A 24,331-nucleotide genomic window follows, 5' to 3' on the forward strand; every position below is an offset into this window, starting at 1 on the left:
GAAACTTACAGACTTCTTGATCTTACAGATTTCTTGATTGGACTAGATGATCTTTCAGGGTCCCATCCAATCCCTAAAATTCTGTGATTCTGTGATTTTTTTCCTTGACTGGGCATAGAAAAAGTTACCAATGCTAATGTGCTGTTAAGCTAGCTTTCAGCTTCTAAGTCATGTTTTACCAGAAAAACAGTAAGTACTAGTGAAGAGAATCTTTTAGAAGCCAGTAGTACTTTTGGCTAAATATTAACCAATATAAAACCCTTACTTAAAGAAAAAAAAAAAAAAAGTTACAAAGTTACTAGGTTACACAAAACTTTAAATAAAATGACCTGTGAAACAGGTTTATAGACTCATAGCCATTATAGATTCACAGCCATAGCAGAAGTCTCCTTCTTAATTTAGGATATACTTTCATAATGAAAGAGCATTAGGAATAGAATTTAAAATTCAAACTTCAATCTAAAAATTATGCAGTGTTTGTCTCAGATTTTTCTCATATTGCATAGCATCCTTGAGAGGTAGGGAGTAGGAAGAAAGGAAATAAAAGTAGCAGCATCCTGGCATAAAATATTTCAAAGATGACTTTTCCCAGTAAAAATTCAGCACAAGTATTACAGGTACATTCTTTCTGTAGATGAACTACTGCATTGATTTTACATCGAGACCATTTACCTAGCTCGGTGATGCTATTGCACAATAAATGTTAAGCTAAAATAAAGTAAAATAAAGCACTGGATTCAGGAGACCAGGATGACTAAGGAATCCCTTACTCAGCTGCCTCTGATGGGTTATCAAATAACATCTGTAAGTCTGTAAATGGGATGAATCTGGGCAGTAGTTCTGGAAGTGTCTGCTTCTTCCATGTCCACACACTTTGAAAGCTATGGTCTATGGTATACATAGACCATATATAAAAAAAACCCTCATGCAGACAAAGTGCCCAGGTTTCTGCTAAATCATCTAGCAAACAGAGTTGTATCAATCAGTACAACTCTCTAAAGGGCACATTTTTCAGTCTTATATTACTCTTTTGCTGTTACCCTCCAGAGGCTAGTCAGTCCTTAACAAAGTACAAAATTTGTATTTATATAGGTATATGAAGGACTGTAAAAGTACAGATGTGTTGCTATGAGTCTCTTCGCCACTCTCTCCTGTCCTCCCATAAATGTGGACTCACACATACTCAATACTCAGTACTCTGTAGATTCAATAATTTACACAGAGTAAATTATTGTTATTATTAAAAGATCAAGTTGATAGGTAATTTGGATTAATTTGTACAGGAACAATCTCAGTCTTTTTAGGTGTTGTTACATCTTGCTGCTAGGGGCTACTGGCAAAATGCTCGCAGGCATTCACCCCACCTAGCACTGAAAAAAGAGGAGCTCCTGAGTTAGGACTTTACTAACCTAAACTCTTTATACAGTCAGAAGAGAGGGATGGGAAGTGTCTGCTTCACCTAATGCATTTTCAAGCAGAAGGCTCTCTCTTCACTGATGATAAAAGATACCTTGGGTTTCTCTCCTTTGTCCTTCCTGTCTTAAGAATCCCAAACTTCTGGTGTTCAATAAATGCAGGATGCACAGTGACTAACTTGGTTACTTTGCTCGATAAACCTTGTTGTTAAGCAAACTCTGCACATGCCTCCACACTGATATGTCCATGTGCTTCCTGACTGTGACCTTGATGTCAAGGTTCAAACTGAAATTTGATTCAAAATTTTGGTAATGAAATTTTGATGATATTGATACTCCAAGTCCCAAATCTTTCAGACTGAAGAACAGTAACTAGTGACAGCCAAGATAAGCTTTTAGGTATGAAAGAATATTTTGTCACTACATCAAAACATTTGGTCTTTAGTTCTACCCTAGCAGAACAACCTTTCTTCTCAGAATACAAAATAAAATAACTAACAATGATCAGGGAAATGATCATTCATAGCAGCCTGGTAACGTGGGCATGTGGGGGTAACTTGCCCTCTCAGCTCCCTGCCAGTGGCAGCAGGTTAAAGTGGAAAAGTACATATTTTCTTGCTGCTGCAGCAGCAAAAACTAAAGGTCTGGTATTGTAGCCACTCCTAATCCAGGCTACATTCAGGTTTCTTGTTTCAAAAACTCGGGGCTTTTTACAGGATTGTGCAGGTGGTAAAACAATGTATTTTTAAAGTGTAGACTACAAAAATGTAGGGAATTTAAATCACATCCTGGAATGGTGCAGTGAGCACAGTGATGTCCATACAGGATGTGTGAGTTTTCAAAACAAGTTTCTCAGAATCTGGAGGTAATAATTTGTAAAGCTGTTTCCCTGGTGTTGGCTGTTGATACACTTTAAAGAACAGATGGGAAAAATCCCAAGGTGTAAATCCTCCTAAAATTTACACTGGTAGATTTTAATAAAATATATCTTCTTGAAAAGCAGGAGCACAAAAGTCATAGGAAGGTTATTTAATCACTTCAGTATTTTAATTATTTTTAAATGCTTTATTTAAATAATTATCCATTCAAATTGGTAGAATAAATACAGTAGGTGAAGGCAACAGATGACTTTCTACACCCCCTTGCATTCCCATGTGAATGAAAAAAATATATGCTGGACTTCTGCAAAACACATAGCTTTTTTAAAACAAAACAAAACAAAACAAAAAAACACTCTTTTAATACTTTTTAATAGGCAGTTCTCTTCCTTTTATCCTAAACTTGTTTTTGCGTCATTAAAAGATACTTGCTGAAAACCTTAGTATCATTCTGAAAATTGTAAGGAATCTGTTTTTTAATCAATTAAAGCTTCTAGAAAGAAACAAAAGATAGACTATTCAAAAATTCATTGGTGATCATCGGAAGCATGAACTCCTAATTGTCGTAGGACAATTATGCCTACAAAATTTTATCCTAACTCATAAGAGAAGTAATCACAAAACACAGGGAAAGTTCTGACAATACAGTCTATCCTTAACACAGTTAATTTTACTATTTTGCCAATGTAACTAACATAAATTCCATTTAATGGGAAAGAGAATTGTTTACTCCTTTGTGTCTTGAAGAGAGTCTCATGTGTTTTCCATGAAGACATCTTGTGTTGCAGCTAGTAAAAAGCTGTGTTTAAATTTTAACCTTCCTGAAGCCCACTAAAGAAATTCCATGAAAAAAAAAAAAATCAAACAAAAAATACTTCAACATTTATTGGTATGAGATAATGAAATTAGATTGCTAGATAGCTAGTGACAAATTTGAAAGCCTTTACAACATTCAGATTGCAGATGATTAGCTGCCTCTCAGAAATGCAAATGCATGAATAGTATAGCTCTGGGAACAACTTCTTTAGTAAACGTCTGTTTAATTTAAGGTACTGTATTTCTCTTACACACAGAACAGTGTTGCCAAGCATTTAATAGCCAAGCAGTTTGGCCACATTTGGAAATAATCTTTCCTGTATGAAATAGGATTCAAAATGAAATACTCTAGTTGGAATTTTTCCATCAAATGTTAACTTCCCAATTTTTCAGTTAATAAAAAAGAATATAGATGATTATGTTGGATAGAAAATACAGTAGAAAAACTTAGCATTACTTGTTTTTATAACTGAATTCTTAGCAATCTCTGAATGATATATGTCTCTGGTGGAGGAAACGTTCTGAAGAGTGGAAAGTTCAGTCTGACTACATGGTTTTAAGAAACAGATTCCATAATAACAACCTCCATTAGCATGGTACTAGGGTTTGTATGCAAAGTGATTCCTATTGCCTCAAGGGAAAAAAGCTTGTTTTTTTTAGCTACTTCCTCGCAACTAATCCATAGCTGCAGTAACACAGACCTGAAGATGATCTATGAACCTATTTACTTTACCTGCTACAGGTAACACACAATAGCAATGGAAACTTTTGGGGATATGACAGAGCAATTGAAAAAATATATATGCAACAGCATGTAAATGACATAAATAGAAATAAAATTGTGCTAATCTAAATTCTATTCCATTAAAACAGGATTAAAACAAACAACAACAACAACAAACAACAGCAAAAAACACCACAGCTTCAGTTCATCAAAACATCAAGGCTGCAGTACAGATTCTAACTCCTCTTACAGTGAAAAGAGCTCTCTGTGTTATTCCACACTATTATAGTAAACTCCGATATTCTAGGGATGATCTTGGAAAATAATCTATAAAAGTAAGGACTCTCGTACCTGACAGAGGATATAATACATCAAAGTGAATAAATATCCACTCATGAGTAAAATCATGATGTCAGTGGGCAAAGCTCCATTACCATTGGAAGCTGGAATGAACTGGGAGAGTCCTATATATCAGAAATTTGGGTAGACCTGTAGCAGCTCTGTTGGATTTGGAAGGGTAGAACTCTTCCATTGGAGGTATAAAACTCCTCATTAAATGAGATAAAAAAGCCTGACAATATTTAGAAAAACCTTCCTTTTATTTTATACTATACTTTCATAAATTTGTATTTGTTTTGGATTAAATTATAACTTTCAATGAAATTGAAAGTAATAGCCAGGATATTTCTGTAAGAGCTAGCTGCAGTTAAACAAACAAACAAATAAATATTTGGGCCAATTTTTCCATTTCTTTCTTCTTCCTTTTCAGATCTTAATAAGATTTTATAAACAAAGTTTCTTATTGTGTTCATTTATTTTCTCTTCAAATTTTTAATGGCATAATTTTTTGCAAAGTGATAGAATGAAAGTTCAGATCGCACACTAAATACTTCATGGCATACCCCCAAATTATCATATTCCATCTCTGAAAGAAAACTAATTGATTGTTTTGCAGATCAAAGCTTTCACTTCCACATGGGAAAACAGTCTCAAAACGAAATGCCTTGTTATTTATTCACTAGTAAGCAAAAAGTAAAATCCCATATCATAAAAGTGTGGAAATGGCAAACTTTACTGTTGCCATATTCATATGTAGTAGCAACAACTGACTTTTATAGTCTTCTACCATAAAGTCAGAGACAAAAATGGATCAGAAAATAAGCAATACACTGCATTAAGTTATTGAGTCCTGTCTGCTTAATAGTGGAAACCGGGGAAACTTTTCTTTCCTTATCTACCTGGCTCCAATTTGTTCCAAATTACTATTAAACTTTTGGTATCTAACTTGCTCAGATGTAGGAGTATGTATTGAATTTTCTTTTTCTTCTTTTTTTTTTTCTTTTTTTTTTAATTTTCCTCCAGTATTCTAGAATTTTATCATGTATTGCCCAAAATTAGGCTATCTAGCAAGATACTAAACGGAGGTTTCAACAAAACGTTAATTAAATTTTCAAAGGTCCACTTTATTTTTTGGTCAATCCTGAATACCATAATATATTCATAATATGCTATGTCAAATTGGTGCTAAAATACTTGCACATGAATCCTCAGATATCCTTTCAGATGGCTTGGAAAACTAACTCTACTTTAGTGATGGAGAAAATTAGGTGCTCACAGCAGCAGTGGAGTCAGCACAAGTTTGTCTTAGTCCTGAGACTTGGCAGAGACCATACAATTTTTTCACTGATATAAAGTATGTAAACATGTCTATAGCACTGACTTCCATTAAAAAAATCTCAAAACAAATTTTGTAAGAACAAAATCACTTCCACATTGGGGTGGAAGCCTATTTAGAGCTAAGCCTATCTAGTTCAGTGTGTGGCTAGGGTTTTTGATAGCGGACAAAAGCAAGTGCCCAGGAAGATGTTAACTGACAGGGAAAGCACACAGTGATCATTTCTCACCGTGTTCTCCCAGGCTCCAGTACCATACAGCTCTGGGACTTCCTGAGCCAGGAGGAAGTATCTGCACTTCATTGTTTTCACTGGATTTTTCTAGCATAATCTCTCCAGTCATCTCTTCAACTTAAATTTTTAATCAACAACCCTTTGTGACAATGAGTTTCACAATTTAAACATTTATTGACTGAACAAACTCCGTCTTTTGACTGATTTGGTTCATTTCAGTCTCCTGCAGTTTCATAAAGCCACTATACATCAGATAGTAGCATTCCTATTAATCATATAGGAATCAGGACGAAGTTAAATGACTTATCCAAAAGCACACTAAGTCAATGATAGCACTATCCACTGAACCCAGAAGTGCTGACTGCCTAGCCAAAGATTAGGCAATTCTGGAGCATTTTCTCAGAAATCTAGCTATGCAACAACAAAACAATCCAAGGAATAATATGTAAATTTGTTCATTCAGGAAATTCACAAAGTCAAAACAGTGCATGCATTTAATAAAAATGTGTGACAATAGAAAATATGAAACAATGGTAGCTAATCTCGTTGCAAATCAAACAATGTTACCGTACTGATCATTGTTGCACTGATGTTTGCTGCCCTAGTCTGCGGTATACAAAGAGAGACCTTCTGTGTCCTTGCAGACAGTACAAATCAGAGAGAATACTTAATGTGTATTTTTGACAAAGGCCCAGTTGTCAAGTGGCATGTCATAAATAACAAGGAGGCTGCAGTACTAGTTAACAGCTAGTTCAACAAAGGGTCCCAAGTGTCTGACTATCCTGGACAATGGAACTGAAGTTTTCATCCCTGAGGCTACATCTGCAGAAGGGCTCTATGATGCAAGAGACAATTCCTGTAAATATGGACTAACATATGTACCCCTGGGAACATGTGCTGGCTATTGCTTTGGATTTAAAATATTGACTTTAAATCTTCCTAGAAAATATGTTTTTCTTTTGTTCCTGACATATGAGTACCTTTATATTTGAAAGAACTTAATTTGCAGTGAAACCATAAGGAAACAGAACTAGAAATGAGAAGATTTTTACTTACTAACAACATTAGCTTGTCCAGTGAAGATGGTGTACTGCAGCTCGTAAGAGACCACGCTGAATTCATCATCCGATGTCCAGTGGACAGTAATAGTATCATAAGAAGCTGTACAGAGCTCTTCTCGAATGGTGGGAGGGTTGGGAGCTGTCACATACAACAGAGGAGGCTTACCAACACAGTCAAGTATTTCCCATCTTACCTGAGATTTGGGCATGCATGTGACGTATGAGTTTGCAGCCCTACTGTCCAACAGACTTTACAACATAGCTTTTACTAATTAGACTTAGATTTCTATTAAATTGTTCCTAAGGAATTCTTACTATTAATATAACTACCTAAGAGCTCCAGATTTTGAAAATGTTTTGTATTAAAGAAACTTTAGCTTCAGACAGCCTAGCAAAAGTTACGTGTTGGTGGTCATGTTAAACTGTGACTGAGTGGGTACAATTTATATGCTAGTTTGCTAGGTTTGTTTCCTATCATCACATGAAAATTATCAAAATTTCATGGATCCATATCAATAGGGAAAGTCAATACTCTTCACTACTGACTTGAAAGCAGTGTTTGCCTAGCTTATTTCAACAGAGATTAGCATAAGTGGTATCTAAGAAATATAACTCTAAACATTCTTTCTTTCATGCTCAATCTTCTCTCTCCAAGTTCATTTAAATTTATTCTTAACTATCCTTTTTAATATAGATGCATATAATTTCTGTTGGCTATACAACTTACTATTTCAGTTTTATGTAAAGAGTTCTTAGCATAACATCATGGCGGTAGGACATTTGCAACCTAAAATTCAATATCATAGCTAATTAAATAATTCTAGGAGACAACCCAAGCATTTTAATAAAGAATTGTCTCTCTCTTTTTTTTTTTTTTTTTTTTTTTTTAACTTTCAAGTCAACAAACAAGATTGCTACAGTTTCTATGTGTGGCAAGCTATGCAGTCTTCTTCTGCATTAATACAAAATTTTGATTTAAAGAACTATTTGAAAAATAAAACTTGAAGCAAACTTCTTAGGTCAAAATTTTCCTTATTTGATTTTTCTATAAATATAAAAAATGAAATAAGAAACAAATGAGTCTTTCTTTGGGCCTTCCTGCTTGCTTGTCTCAGTGGGAGCCTAATTCCTAATCATCTTCCCTATATGCCACCATCATGCAAAAAAAATAATTCTTGTGCTTAATAGCATTCCTCCCAGCTGTCACAGAGTAAGGAAGGAGGGCACTCAAGCTGAAACAATTACAATATGCCTAAGTTAAAGGAAAAGGAAGGCAAATCTGAATGGTATTTTGGCTGTCAGTTCTTTAACTTATGTTAATCACAAATAATGTCCTCAAAAAAAATAAAGAAAAAAAAAAAAAGGCACTCTGAAGGAATTCCACCTTTCCTTTTCCTTTTATAACAGCTTCTATTTATACATATAAAACATCTCTTTTACTTTCCACTAAGAATTTTTATAGTTCATATTCCTGGTTTTCTGATGTATGTTCCCAAAAATTAAAGTGCAGATGCATTTCCAAGAAGCCTCTTTCAAACAAGGGGCATAAGGAAATGTTCAAATGTGTTTCATGATATGACCATGATTTGTGATGCTATAAATATTGTAGCACAGAAGCTTACCAGTGACTTTTTTTTTTTTTTTTTTTCTCTAAGCAGAAAAACCATTGGGACAGATGGATATTAATAAAGAAAGAGAGAGAAATGAACTAAAATAGGAACAGTCATCTCAGGAGGGGTATACAAACAAAAAGAAGAAAAAACAAACAAACAAACAAACAAACAAAAACCTCCTTGAAAGGCAAGTGTGTTAGTATTCAACTAAAGTCTTCTTTGATCTCCTTCTGCACATAACAGAACAAAACCTTTTAGTTGAGAATGTACCTGTTATTACTACAAAACAGATAATAAATATTAACTTAATGCAACACAACAATTACTGAGTGTTTAATGAACTGTAGACTGCATTTCAATAGCACCTAAGTCTCTTCAACTCCTTTGAAAATGACAGCCTTGATGTTCTCTTTATATGCACACCTGGCTGGCCTTATAGAAGGTTGGAGATTTACAGGCTTTCACACAATGAGGATGACAGGAAAAAAAAAAAAAAAAAAGAGAGAGAGAAAGATTTGACCTGAGCAGGACATCTTTTCCCTGGCTCTTGTTATTAACCCACACATGCCTGAGACTGCATTGCATGAAACTCAGCTCTCCAGCAACACTCATTTCAAAAAACTTTCGGAATAAAACTAAATATACCTGCTTCTCCTGCAGACTGACAGGGAAGTTTACATGCAAACAGTTAATCTTAAGACTTCTGAAATAATGTAGAAGTCTGACTGCAAAATTTATCATCCTGCAAGACATATTTCTTTGGAGATTATAAATCCAGAAAGCAATTAAAGAGTTAAACTTTAATCAATTATCTTCACCATCACATTTACTAGTACAGCTAGAGAGTTCATGTGCCACCAGGAAAACTCTACAGAAAGCCCAGAGCAATCTGAAGGTTACACCAGCACCTTCCCTCACAACCTTGACTAGGGCTTTATCGCTGCTTAGGAAAGGGAAGTCCAGCATGCTTCTACAACAGCAGAGAAGGAAGAGTCCTAGTCAGTTCTGCATAGTCTTAATGCTACAAGTTGTACAGCCTCATACTCCACTCCAGAAGCAGTGATTGTCCCTAAGCACTTCCAGTGTATTTCAGGGTGAGGACGCAGTACTGATTCACAACCATAAAAAGTCTGAAGTTTGACAGCTGATGCCATTAATATCCTCAGCTATTTGCAGCCTCCTGTCTACAAACTGCCACCCAATGTCAGGAAATTTTTTTTAAAAAATAAAAACAATAAAATTGAAGCAGCTCTAGAAACCCCCCAAATTTACAGCCTTAAACAGCAGGGAAACCTGAAATCAGTGGCAGCAGACTTTGCAGGGCACAAAGAAAGCTACAGCAGTTTAAGGAATTGCTTTCTAACATCTGCAGCTCTCCTTGGTCATAGAGTGGCAGTCTCCATAAGAATACCAGAGCAAACATCTGTGAGTGGTAACTGCTTCTTTTGCTCTGACTTCAATCCACTTACATTCACAAATCAACATTCTGACAAATGAAAATCATTGCTTAAGGCAATGATTAAGTTCAGTTGTCTGACTTCAACTCAAAACTGAGCAGATACCCTTCAACAGTCAGGAACCATGCCTGAAATAGTCAGGAACGACACCTGAAGTGGCTGAAAGGTAATCACAAATATCCAAAAAGCAGTTATTTAAATCTGATCCTAGAAATAACTGACCTTGTGAGCATGCTTACTCCATTTCAGAGCAAAGTCTATCAGGTTTGGTCTAATGCACCTTCAGTTCAATGTCATCTGTGTGGCTTTTGACCTGAAGTAGACTGAAAGACTCACTTGGTCCAAACACCTGAGAGGCAGTTTAGGGAAACTGCCCCTTCTCATTGGTAAGTCCCAGTATGAATGTAATGGTTCCTGGGCAACTATTTCTAAATCCTTTTAGTGCAAGGTCACAGAGGTTGATCAAAATCGCATCAACTTCCTTTCGTTTGCTTGGTGTCCACCTTTCCTGGAATCGGGTGATTGACTTTGTAAGGTTTTCTTACTGATTTTTGATACTAAGGAAAAAACAAATACCTAAGCCATCTCTTTGACTTAATAGTGCTAGAATCATAGAATGGTTTGGATTAGAAGGGACTGTAAAGGTCACCTAGTTCCAACCCCCCCTGCCATGGGGTTCCACTAAGTCAGGTTGCTCTGATAATAGAAATATTAATATGGCTGAATATGAACATGAGGGAGTTGAGGAAGCTACTCTGAAACTCTCAACAGTTAATAACCGGTTTGCTGTTGTATCATGATACCAGGCTGAAACAATATGAAGGAGCTTGAAAGGCAAAATCACATCATATATGGGTACATACTAAATTTGTTAATAACACGTCATGCACAAGTTGGCATCAAGAACTCAATCATACAACCATGTCTTTGGGTAGAACTCTTCAAGAGCAACTAAATGAGAAGAGATTATATCCAAAGCTAAAGACTGAGCTGGTTCTGGAAAAGCTTTGATCTTTTAATAGTGAAAGCAATTTAGGAAGGGAGACAGGTTGCAAAAGGTTTTCAGAATGAAGTCTTTTTCATGTGAAAAAAATCCTGGCATACATTACACAATGTATATTTGTTAGCACAGACATAGCTAGTGATGGATGAAGAAAATGTATCATTATTTGATATGGGATTTCTGAAGCAGGGAAAACTGCAAGTTCAAAGAATAGATGTTGCTTCAATTGATTTCATAGTATTAAAACTTAAGACAAGTATTTTTGATTCACAGTGGATAAAAATGTTCTTACGTCAACAATATTGTGCAGGGAATTTGCAAATCACAGACATTGCCTGGATCTAGCAAGATACTTGTTCAGGAAAAGATCAGTTCCAGATGAAAAGCTTGAGCAACTGGCAAGATAAGAAAACTTCCAAAAGACATCAAGACTATAGATACCAAAGCAGAAACAGTCAGAGGAAGATTAAGGGTATTGTTTTACTATGCTGAGCTTGACATCTCAATGTCCAGCTGGAAGCTCTCTGAGAGATATTGGAAATTCTAATTTGGATAGCAGAAGCTTTGGACAGACAGCTGTGCAAATGATGAGAGCAAAATATTTATGTTTATATTTGTGAAAGCAATAACTTAGGAGGAAAGAAAGATGCAAGCTTCAATGTGCCACACAGAAAACTGGAGTTGGGGAGGTAGAAGATGAAGATCTGGTACATTGGGGAAGAGTACCAAAGAAGAAGAAAATTTCAAGAAGAGAGCTGAGGTCACTTGCTTTGAAAGCAACTGACAGCAGAGAGAATGAGGCTGGAATTCAACTTTTGACTTTTTTTTTTTTTTTTTTTTTTCAGAAGCAGTACAGATGATAGATATTATATAGGCATCCTCCTTTAATTGGCAACACAGATGTATCACTAGGACTAACAAATGGTCTTTATTTTACTTAACAATGAAACATGATAAAAGTAAAGACCAATTCACTCTGACACACAGTGTTTGGTGTAAAATCTATGAAGATTGCACACTCTGAAAGGCTGAAATAAAACAGATCTTCCTCCAGAGTTTCTGAATAACAATAGAGAAGAATCAAATGCATTTGATTTTCAGGGTAATATATATACTTATACATTATATATATACATATATGTACATAAATATATTTTTACAGTCTGACTTGGTTACATTTTATGCTCAGATATTTTAGACATGTTTTGGACTGTCATTGCAGCCATATGTTATTTCTTAACGTGAAAAAAATTATTACAAAGACGAAACCAGCTAAAACTGTTCCTCATTGGCAATCAAGTGCAAAGATGAAAACAGTAGATCGGGAAAAAAACAGCCTAACAGCTTAATACATTGCAATTTCCCCTAGATTGGAATGTGATAAATTTTTCAAAATTGTGGTTGAGGTAGGAAGGCACAGGAGGAGCACAGCCAGCATGATGAACCACAGAAAGGATCTTTGTGGCATTGAACACTATGGCAAGACTACCCTTAATTTTGGTACAGATACATCCTTCCTTTTCCACATTGCACAGCTGTTAGGCTGGTAATAGTGACATGTGATGTGAGACTAGGGGGTGGAAGAATGGGCTGTATATCCTCAGAGATCTAAACCACAATTACCTAAATTTGAATGAGTCTTTCTAGCCCCTGTTTGGAGCCAATGGGGAGGACTAGGCACCTCCAGAACAGAGTCAGTTGACATGGCATATTATATCCACATTAGGTGGATATTCCTCTTTGGCTATAGAAAAGCCATGGCTGGTGATTTTTCAAGTTGATTCCTAGCTCGGGACAAATGAGTGTGGCTTTTTGCTAGCCCTTCCTTTTATTTCCTTGTCTTTTATAATTTTGTGGTGAAACTTCCACTTTGATGGCAAAATTCCAGCAAACTCTGGGGAGAATGGGAATGAGGGGAAAGGCGGATAGCATAACACCACTGGTGCTGTATAAAAACTAGTAAGTGACTCTCACCACAGTTTATTGCGCATTGTTTACTCAGGTATGCATCAAACACTGATTGCATTCACCAGTTACACAGTGAGTAATAAATTTCTTGCAGAAAAATATCCCTTATGGCAGGAACCTCACAGATTTACAAGGCAAAGGTACATGCACACAGCCTTGCTACTTCTAAAATTCATTTGATCATTTATACCCCACCATATTCCCCTGAAGAAAAGCCAGAAACGAGGCCTCCGCATGGCAAAAGACACTGTGTTTGACCACAAAGAGACTGCATGCTTTTGCATTCTTCTGAAATTACATGGGTATATTTCCTGCAACCTGGGCTAAGAGAACAGCCCTGCGTTTTGAAGTGTTTTTTTTACCAATGCCCTTTCATTGCAAACTCTTGCTGCTCACAGAAGATGCTTAAATAGCCTGCAAAATGAAAACCCACACCCCGTCTCTTCTGTTTTCAATTGAACTGGAATGAATTGTTCTAATTCTGGCATTGAAATTAAAACATCCTAAATTACAGTAATTTGTTTCTTTTTGTGAGTCATTATATACTCTGACACTGCACATTACTCAGTAAGGGTCTAATGCTGCAGAAGTCTACAGGCCAAAGCTCTCAGTTAACTGAGCTGGAGCTCTGCTCTGCAGAGCACACTGCATGCTCCCCAGACTTGAACGTAGTGAGGTCCTCCAGTTATGTAATGGGGGAAATGCACAGTGACGCTGCTATGAGAAAACGTTTTTCTTTGCTGAGCCCTCCGTGCTGATTGCTTGAATGGCTTCTGGTTGCTCATGGGACAGTTGCCAGGCTGCAATCTGCCACAGCAAGAAGGAAGTCTTAAGGGAGAGGGTAACTCATCGAGCCTCCTGGGAAATGAGATTCAGTCCCTACTCTCCTTCCTCTGGCCTGGGGAAGTGCTCTGGGCCACTCCAGGCTGAGCTCCAGCTGTTCTTTTATTTCATTCTGCTGCCACGACTTTTAACTGTTTATCACTCACACTTATCCACACTGTGGTGGGGAAGGTGTGAGGAAAGGAGATAAGAGGAAATGCATCCTGGCTGTGCCCAGTACCACCAAATGCTACGTGGGGCACTCTAGGGCTGCTAGGGGTAATATCTTTAGGATTAAATGGGAGAGCAATGAAGAAAATCCTATTGTTACTGTTTTATGAGGAATATAGTAGTATATTGAGAAGAAAATTACCTGTAAGATAATCAAGGCATTCCAATAATTTCTTCTCCCTGGTAAAATCAAGTGCGAAAGTATCAAAAGTATCATTGAGATTAATTTCAGGAATTAGAACCTGGGAGGATGCAGTTGCCATGGAAACCCTATAATGAAAAGAAGAAGTATTTTAGTACACCCAAAGACACAATAGCTTTTACATCAAGGTAGGATCTAATAATCATGATCACTGTTATTTCTCACAAAGCTTGACAAACATTTTTACAAGTATTTTATATATATTGTTTGTTAGGAATTTCTCCTGCCACCTTTACTTTTGGAAGTAAAGTCTCCCATAAAAATCTGTTATTATTACTTATCTTTTGCCTAATGTGCAGTGCTAGATAAGTCTTTAACAAAATATCAATTAAGCAACAATATACTTTGAATTTTTCTTTCCAGCCACCCTCTGAAGCAAAGTAGCATTAGCACTATTTTTACTTGTGTTTTAAGTGAGCGTGACAGATGTTGCATCTTTCCCAACCCCTTTTCCCTATGTAGTTTCTTGCTTGAGGCATTCCTTCACAGTGCTATCTCAAGGGCTTGGTGCAGATCACCACACCTCCTCAGCTGTTTAGCACAGCACACTGCTGTTAACTTCAAAAAGCACAGGGGAGAGATCAAACCAATAGATGTCAACACAGTTTATTTTGAAAAAAAAAAATAAAGCCAAGCATGTGTGCATACTTACGTTTCCTCCAAACTGAAATATTTCCTTGCCTACCTTGTTTCAGAAACTACATTCACTTTTGTCTGTCCAAGAGTACTAACATAAAAAGCTGGGTTTTCACTGGAAAACTAGCAGCAGGGTTCATTTTTTGGCCTTCAGCCTGATATCTCAACATACTTGTTAGTGGCTAGGTGCTTAAAAATATGCTTAAAAAAAGATCAGGTGAAAATTCAACAAAGAGGTTAATAAACCTTGTGTTATACAACAGAAAATTGTTGTTTCACTTTGGAGGTAAATAGATAACCATGAGCACAATGTATGTCAGTTATCTGTCATTTGTGACATGTCAGGTCAAAATATTTTGATTGCTTCAATTAAGTTTCCCAAATTAGAGTATTTCACTGTAGATGAGACTGAAAAGGCTCCAGGCCAAACACTTGTTAAGAACTGCATTTTCATATTTCTCATTTAGTATTTTAGGAACACAATTAGAAAATTTAAAACCTGAGCTGTATATATTTTTTTTGTCTTCAGCTCAGTTTTCAAAGACTCGGCTGAGGAGCTTTCTTAGTCAATAATTCTTGTTATACAGTTTTCATCATAATTTCTCTTTGAAATTGTGATTGTTTTCTTCCCCCAGTCCTCCCATCCCCCAGTAGCTCACCTGCAGTTATAGTTACGCTATCATGTTTCTATATCTAGTAGAGAAACAAGACATATATTTCATTTAGGGCCTGTGTTAAGGCAAAGCCAGGCTAATACACACCTACAAAAAACCATCAATGGCCTTGCTAAGAAACCAGCAAGCAGCTATGCAAGGAGAAGAGCTTCTCTGAATGCCTCCATAAAGCACATTTATTATGAAGAGGATCACAGCACCAGGCTCTTTTGGACAGTTATTTTGAACAGTGCAAAAGGGACACTGTACTTGGCTGGACAGGGATTTTCTAGGATAAATACATTTCACCCATTGTAAATAATGCATGACGTAAATCATTGCAGGATGTATAATGTCTTTGCTATACCTAGTTACTTGTTGTGATTACAATAGGGAATATTATATTGAAATTACTTTGAAATGTGAGTATGAAGAAATGCAATGTGCATAATTTCAGGAGACGATTTTAGCTCTGGTAGTTCAGGACCCTGTTGAGAGTGTTGCATGCGTAGCCTAGAAGCAAACAAAATATTGCTCACCACATGGGAACAAGAAAGAACTTGTGAGAAATAATTTATTAATAAGATTTAGTCTCTTTCTCCATTTTTAATTTATCTGCAAGCACCTGGGGTTTTTCCCCTCATTTTTATTCACTGCTTGGAATGATTTTTTTGATTTGCAGGTTGTTCGCAGTCCTCTCATTATAGATAGTGATCTGTAATAGCCAAGAATTAGATCTGATTGGACACATATGTCAGCTGGTCTCATTTCTGTTCTCTGAGCATCTCTCCTGTGGCTGTATTTATGATGCAACTGCTCATGTTTACAAGTTCAAAATTAGAGCTTCTCTGAGTATTCTCTGGCAGTCTGTTAAAAAGGTTTGTATCACCATAGGTTTCTGTCCTACTGCTTATTCCACTGGATATTGAAAAAAGGCCATACTCTCACCTTCAGCATTTTACTCATGATATTCTTAAATATTCTGTGGTAGTTTTGCTATCAGCTTCAGCTGGGAAAAAGAAGTGGCACAACATAGCTTGGTGATAGAATATAAAACAGGGTACAAGTCTAACAGACCAAATTTAATCCATTGTCTTGTCTTTCCTTGCTTTGCCTTTTTCATCAGAGTTTCAATTCTCTGAACATTTAAAGAGTAACACAGAGTTTCTCACTTGTTTATAAATTGATTAAAATAGCTTTGGTGAAGTTTGATATTTTAGGAATCTGCACACTGTGCTCTGAAGTAAGTAATAGGCTTAAAATACATATAAATTTAGAACAAGGAGTTTCATTGTTTGGACTAGGTTAAAAGTTGGCTGGACATTGTGCAGATACAATGTGAACCCACAGATTAAAATAAACAAATGAAGAAACAAACAAACAAAACCAAACATCTGAATGAATAAAGATATTTGTTAATCATTTTTTTCTTCACTGTCACAGATACTTGCACCGTCTTTTGTTTCTCTTCCTGATGGCTAAATAGCTGATAGTTCCAAGATTTTTCTCTTTTTCATCAGAAACTACTGATGAAACTGGGTGGGAATGTTTTAGCATTCACCCTGTTGCCCTGAAAACCAGACTGAATTTTCTAACAGCACAGTTTCCTGGAATCACTCAGGCCCTTGTCTTTGGGTCCTTGATAATCTGAAAAGGAACTAATATTCTAGAAGTAGTAGAAATTCCTGGCACCCAGGAACCCAGCACAGCAGCCTCCATCACTTCCAGACACCCAACTTGTTGAACCCTCAACACTTTGAGTGGGCTACCTCAGAGATGTCCTTTCTACCTGCTATTTTGTGAAGGATATGAGACAGCTAAGATCTTAACAAAATTCTTCTAGTGAATGCACTTTCTTCCTTATTTCTTTCTCAGTCTCAGAATTTTTAATGGATTAGGAATTTAAGTTTCTAGGCACCTTATTTTTCATTGTGTTTAGTACCAGATCTCTGCTTGGCATCTATTAATACCTACACTACCTCCTTCATCTGTGCATGCTCTTACTGTACTAACACTTATTTCACCCCCTTTTCTGACTGCTCCTTTTTTAAAAGGGATGTTTTGATTTAACATTAGAGAAAGATCCTTCCCAGTCTGGAACAGCCCTAAGTAGTGTTATTGAGGAATGCAGCATCCTCCCCTCTTTGACCACATCACCACAGTAGCGGTACAAAACAATACAGCAATTACGACAACCTATCTGCCTTAAATTGAGACTCTTCTGCTTATCAAGAGGAACATTTCTTTTTTACCTTTCAGTGATGTTTTTAGCAGTTTGCAGGAAGCGAGCATGATCGTTCTCCTTCAGAGACTGCTCAGCCTGAGAGATGAGGGATGTTGAGCGCTCAATGCACTGTTTGCAGTTCGCAATCTGCTGAGCCAGTTTTCTCAACCTTACAACCTTGAGTGGAAACACGAGAAAACAGTCAGTTCTCTAACGTCACAAATCATGATTGCATTTACACTTCCGAGACAGAACTGTCATGCAAAGGGGAAGCTAAGATGAATGGCTTCACTGACAAGAGCTTCTTTCACACCAGTTTGATGGTGAGCGCCTTCCACTAGCCACATAACATTTTTAATAAGGGGACAGGCACAGCCTTTATACCTCAAAGTTTTCCACATGGAAAACAACAGGGGAGAGCCAAAACAAGCACAGCTGGCCTATTTTCCAGCAGAAGAAACATAATTTCCTGGTACTTTCTGCTTACATGATAACTAAAGGTTATTTAGATAACCATTTCCCTGAAGTGATGAGATTTGTGTTAAGGGCAACTTGTGGATTACTTACTTTTTTTTCCTGTTACTCTAGGAGAATTTCATAAAAAATCATCTGAAAATAAAACTTGAGTAAAAAGACTTAAATTCTCCCAGCAATACATGCCTGCCCTTTTTGTTATGTGCTTTTAGTCAGACAGGGTTTTTTTTATTTGTTGGATATTTTTAACAGGATGAAAGGACAGTAATACTGAAGAGATGATTATTATTACTGAAAACACGTGTTGGAGATAAACACAGAAGATGCGACTGTAGTCATTAGCTGAAATATTAGGAAGGAGCACAGTCAATCCCCCATTTAAAGACAATGTTGGCTAACAAAACTTCTAGTTCCTGAAAGACCTGGGAGACCTTCCTGTTGTTATCTTATCAAGATTGCTGCTACTTCATAGTTTGAACAAGAGTAAGAAAAAGGAAGGCAATTAAATAAATCTGGAGTTCAGAAAGACCCAGTTACATGAAAAATAAGGAAACTAAACTGTATGTGGATTAGCAAATTTATAATTAAATAAAGTTCCTGCTCTCAGCAATTAGGGTATAAACTTTAAAGTTACTGAATTTGCCGATATAATTGTGACAGGAGTTCAGCATTTTTAGCAAAGATGAAGGTGTCTTCATGTGCCTACATGACAACAGAAGTCAGTAGAAAAATACATCTTTTGGCAAACTTTCAGAAAGAACACACTATCGAAACGATCATTTTTTTTTTTTTTTTTTTTTTTTTTTGGTAAAGAGAAAAATGCTTGTAAGGCATGAAGATTTTGACAATGCTACTGATCCGATCAGGTTCTCTCCTCACAGTTCAAGAGCTCCAGATCCCACTGACTTGGAGGCCCTCCCACTTTGTCCACGTCTTTGCTTTGCTGGATGCCCAAACCTGGATGCAGTAACTAGATGAGGTCTAGTGCTTGAAAGTGTTGCATGAGGAAGATAATCTCTTCCATTGTTTTACTGGCTGCACTTCTGTTGATAAAGCCCATGTTGGTTTCTTTCCTACTTTTGATTCATGTTTAGGCTGTTGAGCACCAAGATGTACAATTGCATTGGGAAAGACTTAATAAATGAAGTACTCTCACAATTACTTATGCAAGTAAGGAATTGTATTCACAACCTAGCATTTTATAAATACACTGGGAGGTGAAGATAGATAGATACTGAGAAGTGTCAACAGACTGTCCCATGGAGAACAAAATATTTTCAGTAATTGTGCATTTACTTGGAGATCACTATTTGGTTACACCAGTCTAACCAGAGAAAGGTTCATTGCAGTAATAAACATCTCAACTCTTTATTTAAGTATTAATTAACAAAATGAACTGAAATAAATGTTACCTTGTAAGTTTTTTAACAATTAGATGTCATAATTTGTGAGGTCTACATATGAACTTGGCTTTTTGTTTACTTGAATTTTCCTTACGTCTTCAAAAAGTCATCTTTTAAAGGAAGAAAGTTTGTGACCTCTGCACTAAAATTATTCTATTTAAATCTTTTTTTTCCTGCTATGTGCTTTGTTGGATTGTATAAATTTAGAGTGATAAGTGAGATTAAGGATGGAGCTGCACCATATTATAAGAATCGTATGTCTTAATCTGAAGCCCTGCAGTCACAGCTAGAACTATACTTGAGTTCTTCCATCTCTGTAGCCTTAACTGTGGTTCTCTAAACAAATGTGCCATGCTCTGCCTTCTAGAATGACTATGGAGAACAGTCACAGACTGCTCTAAAAGAAGACACCTGGGGCTGAATTTCCTGTGGCTTTTCAGATTTTCTGGCCAATAAAAAGAAAAAGAGTTCCCTGGGCACTGTAATCCTTAGCAAAATTTCATGATATGTATCTAAAATGCCTGAATTGTAGCTATTATAGTATTTACATAATTGCTTAGAAAAGACTAGCCTGATTCTCATTTTAAGAACATATGAACAGCTGATCTTAATTGTCCATCTAGCTCGCCATCACAGGCCAGTAGTGGAGGCATCGGATTGGGAAATAATACTTTCTCAGAACACTGGCTCAGCCAACAGCAATTTGTCTCTCATAGATATCTGGAGTTTGAAGTGGTGTTGTGGTATTTAATTCTGTATTTTTGTTGTTGCTGTTGTTACTTTTTTTTTTTTTTCTAGTTTTTCTTCATTTTGTTTTTCTTCCATGAGTTAATCCACCTGTCTCTTGAACCCATTAAATCTTTCAACATCTACAACATTCTGAGGTAAAGTGTTCAAGTCTTTAACTCTTTCCTTTGGTATCACTTTTTGGTTGATCAAAATGGAACAAAGAATGGGGATAAATTCTGATATCAGCTACATTTACATAAATTTGGAGTCAATTGTATCATAAATCTTCCATGCTTTAACGGATATTAGACTACACCTTCACAGGCAATATACTTTTAGAAAGCAACTTATATATATAACACAAATCCAAATGGATGGAAAGTTTTCTATTTTGTTGAAAGCACAACTGGACTCACAGAGTCAAAACAATAATGCAGAAGGCCACCATTTCCATTTGCAGGGGACTTATATTTTGTTAACAGTATGAGGAAATTCAGGTTCTGTCACACAAGGTACAGGACTTGTGGTTTCAAACATGTTTAAGTCAGCCCTTGCCTACAGGCTTTTCATTTCAAGTTAATTGGAATATCTTGACAACTGAGCAAACCATTTAACCTGCTCTTGACTTTGTTCCTTTCCTGAGCTTTTCCCACACAAGAAGAGTTTATATTTGACTTAGTTAGCTTAGCAGTTAAAGAGTAAACACCATGTACCAAGAAAATAAGAATGTTAATTCAGCTCTAATGTGTTTCTGGGTTAACAGATAGCTAGCTTAAAGAGTAGAAATTTGAATATTTTACTGCCCAATATGTTTGTCACTAATAATCATCACACCTCAGTAATTAGAAATGTATACTTCATTGTGTATACTGTATACTTCATGTATACTTCATTGCTTTTTTATGAATATTTATTTTTTTCATAAACAAGTTAGATTTTCTTTTCTTAAGAATGACAATGGTTGAGATGTATTCCTTATGTAATATTATTTTTATAAGTCTTATAATAAATAATTAAAGAATCTAATCTAACTTATTCTTGTTGATAATTGTCAGCCACAATAGCAAGTGTTGTGGCACTTTGTGAAGGTGAAAATTTTGGGGAAACAGTCAGAAATATAACAGAGTGAAAGAAGCATTAATTAGTCATCACTTTATTATTATTTACTGACAGTGATATAATTTCAGTGTTTATCCTTAAAAATCATAATCACCTGTAGGAAGAGAAATGCTAAAGAAAGTGTTGAAGTCTAATGTACTAATTTTAACCAATTTTATTCCTCTTTACATGAAGGCAGTAGTGGCCCAGGACTACATAAGGACTCATACAGATTTATATTAATAGCACCTGAAGTCAAAAAACTGTCAAAAAAAAAGCATGAAGAAGTAATGTTGACCTACTTGCTATCAAAAGAAGAAAAGCTGTTACCTTTCCTTCCTTGATTTTGGTTCCAATTATTTGTCGTCTTTGCTGGATTATTTCAATGAGCTGGTCACATTCTTCCATCAGCTTGGTTTCCTGGCGGGATGCGTTTACCTACAAAGCAAGCCATGTTGATTGTTATTTATTTATTTTTTATTATTTTTTTTTTTTTACTCCGCCCTGTGTACAATAAATATGTTGTTTTGCTTTTCTTATTTTTGTGATTTGTGACTGTGACATGCCTGAAAGTTCTATTTGAGTCTTATATGTACCTTCTGTAAGAGATGGGACTAGCAAATAGATACTTATTTTATTTCTATCTCAAATGAAGGAAGCCTGGTCCTGTGATAACTGAGTGATGTCAGCTATAATTGACATTAGTGAGAAGTGAAAGCTTTTCCAGAGATGCTTAACCTGTCACGAATGCAAGAAGTACATAGGACTGCAGTGAATACTCATGCATGTAAGAGCAAAAGTATTGGAAGTACTGGATCACACAGTCCCTCTACTACAGTATCCTGTCTTTATCAGCTGCTAGTATGAGCATCTGCTAGTAGAGCACCTTACAAAAGCCAAGCATGTATGATGGTTCCCATGATTATTGTCTCATCCTCCAATCAATTGCAGATCAGAGTCTTTTTGAAACAATTTTTATGTCATTAGTAATCTTCATAAGAGTTATCTTCTATGAATTTACTCACTCTTTCCTTCCAACCCTCTAAAATTTGTTTTCCCATCCCCACCCTCCTATGACAGTGAGATCCAAAGTTTAACTCATAGTCAAGCAAGCAACTGTCTCTTTTAGAGGGATCTGAACCCCCTTTCAGCTGCATTTTATGATCCCAAATTATTTTACTGGAAAGAAGAGTGATACCTAACCTCAATTTTCATGCCACCAGCAATTTTCTACACCACTGTTTTATCCTCCTGTAGGGCTGAAGAGTCTGAAATGATTCAGATTTTCTTCACATGAAAGCTGTTCCATACTTCCAATCATTCTTGTTTTCTTCTCTGAAACTTTGCCAGGTCTACCACCTACTTTTTCGTAGGGGGAACAGAACTGTATTATATGCCCAAGGTGCAAACAAACTACGGAGTTATACAGTGGCATGATACATTATCTATTTTGCTGTGGTTATTTTTATAACGATTCCTAATGTTTGATTTGCTGAATTTAATACTTGAAAAATTAGTATTTTTTATTATTTTAAATGTCCATATAGTAGTTTCTGAAAGACTCAAGTTACCAAACATCCAACTGACATTATCTAGTCATGTGCATTTAATGTTTTATTTTTTAGTAGTACTTTGCCTCTGACAGTTAATCAACTAGAAAGCATTAGCTGTACTTGTGTAGATATCTACAGTATAAATGTATGAACTGCTGAAACTATTTTTAGCACAAAAAAAAATCCTCACAAAACAAAACATTTTGTTTCACGTTAAGATAGATTGTTTTAATGAAAAGTCAGCATTTAATATGACAAGCAAAATGGACCTCCCCACCAGCAGCATGTTTAGCTTATATCTATGAAAGAAAAGAGATGGAGAAAAAGACAAAAGGTTCTAATCATACCTACAAAACAGAAAAAAAATAAAAGGAGTGATGTCAGACCTGTGTTTCCATACACACTTTGCTAAGAGGTGTTAAACAGACCTCAGCCTTGGCCAGTTGCTCCTAGAACCACTCCACATCACCTTTTCCATTAGGATAGCAGATCTAGAGGTGAACCAGAAAAGGGAACAGTCCTAGGTAAAGACTAACTATATTTCCCCTCTTTGGTTATTTTTCTTTATTATCTGATGAGCCCCTTGATCTGCCTCAGCCTTCTTCTTCTTTTTTTTTTTTTTCTTTTTTTTTTTTCTTTTCTTTTTCTTTTCTTCCAACAATACGTTTAAACACGCGTTTACCTGTAAGCACATTATGGAGCTCATTAAGATTAAGCAAATGTTTATACATCTGAGTTTGGACCAGGACCAATTTTACAAATACCTTCTTATGTGAAATACATTGTGTCCTCTGGGCAAAGAGGGGACTTGTTTACAAAGGCCTGTTTTCATTTAAATTTCAGATTATCCTTCTCAAACCTTCCTTAAATTAAAAATTAAATCACATATTCCATCGGCTTAAATGTTAATTAAGCTACCAGTATTATAAAGAGAAAGTATATTTTTTTCTTGAAGGCAATAGATGGTGCTGAAAGTGCTGGAGAGATCTACACACAAAAGGTGAAAATGTAAGAAATACTTCCACCATCCAATTTTAGGTGCCTCTTCATTTACACACGTTAGCTGTTTGCTCTGCCTGGCTTCCCACCATAGCCCATGAGGAGAGAGAGACCACAGAAAAGCTAACACAAAGCCTCTGACAGAGCATATGTCTCTCCAGTGACAGCTTAGGAAGCCTAGAACTAGTCAGTCGACATATCAGGCCTACCCAAGGGCCAAAAATTGGTTTGTGTGAACACTGTTGTTTCTACTCCACCTCTTCTCATTATCCCATCACCCCAGCTGTATAACACCCTCTGGTCATGCACTGCATTTTGGTGTGAACTTCTGCAGGACTGTTTTCAATGAGGTTTCCAACCTTGACTCCTGTTTCACTAGTGGAATGAAATTCCACCAGAGCAAGGAATCCCAAATGGGTTCAGTCAGAGGCAACAATCGTATTCAATACACATGGGTGCAACTCT

General features: G+C 36.3%; 1 protein-coding gene across 5 annotated transcripts in view; it reads right to left on the reverse strand.

The window, feature by feature from the left end:
- Positions 1 to 24,331, reverse strand: part of MID1 (midline 1) — a 250,455-nt gene that overhangs the window by 18,491 nt on the left and 207,633 nt on the right. For all 5 annotated transcript variants that reach the window (XM_084537854.1, XM_084537855.1, XM_084537853.1 and 2 more), the window contains exons 4-7: positions 21,645 to 21,752; positions 17,639 to 17,787; positions 14,038 to 14,165; positions 6,797 to 6,940 (exon numbers count right to left, since the gene is read on the reverse strand). In XM_084537854.1, the coding sequence (XP_084393980.1) occupies positions 6,797 to 6,940; positions 14,038 to 14,165; positions 17,639 to 17,787; positions 21,645 to 21,752 (529 nt within the window). The remainder of the gene's footprint in view (positions 1 to 6,796; positions 6,941 to 14,037; positions 14,166 to 17,638; positions 17,788 to 21,644; positions 21,753 to 24,331) is intronic.

The sequence above is a fragment of the Aythya ferina genome, assembly GCF_964211825.1.
Source record: "Aythya ferina genome assembly, chromosome: 1".
Classification (NCBI taxonomy): domain Eukaryota; kingdom Metazoa; phylum Chordata; class Aves; order Anseriformes; family Anatidae; genus Aythya; species Aythya ferina.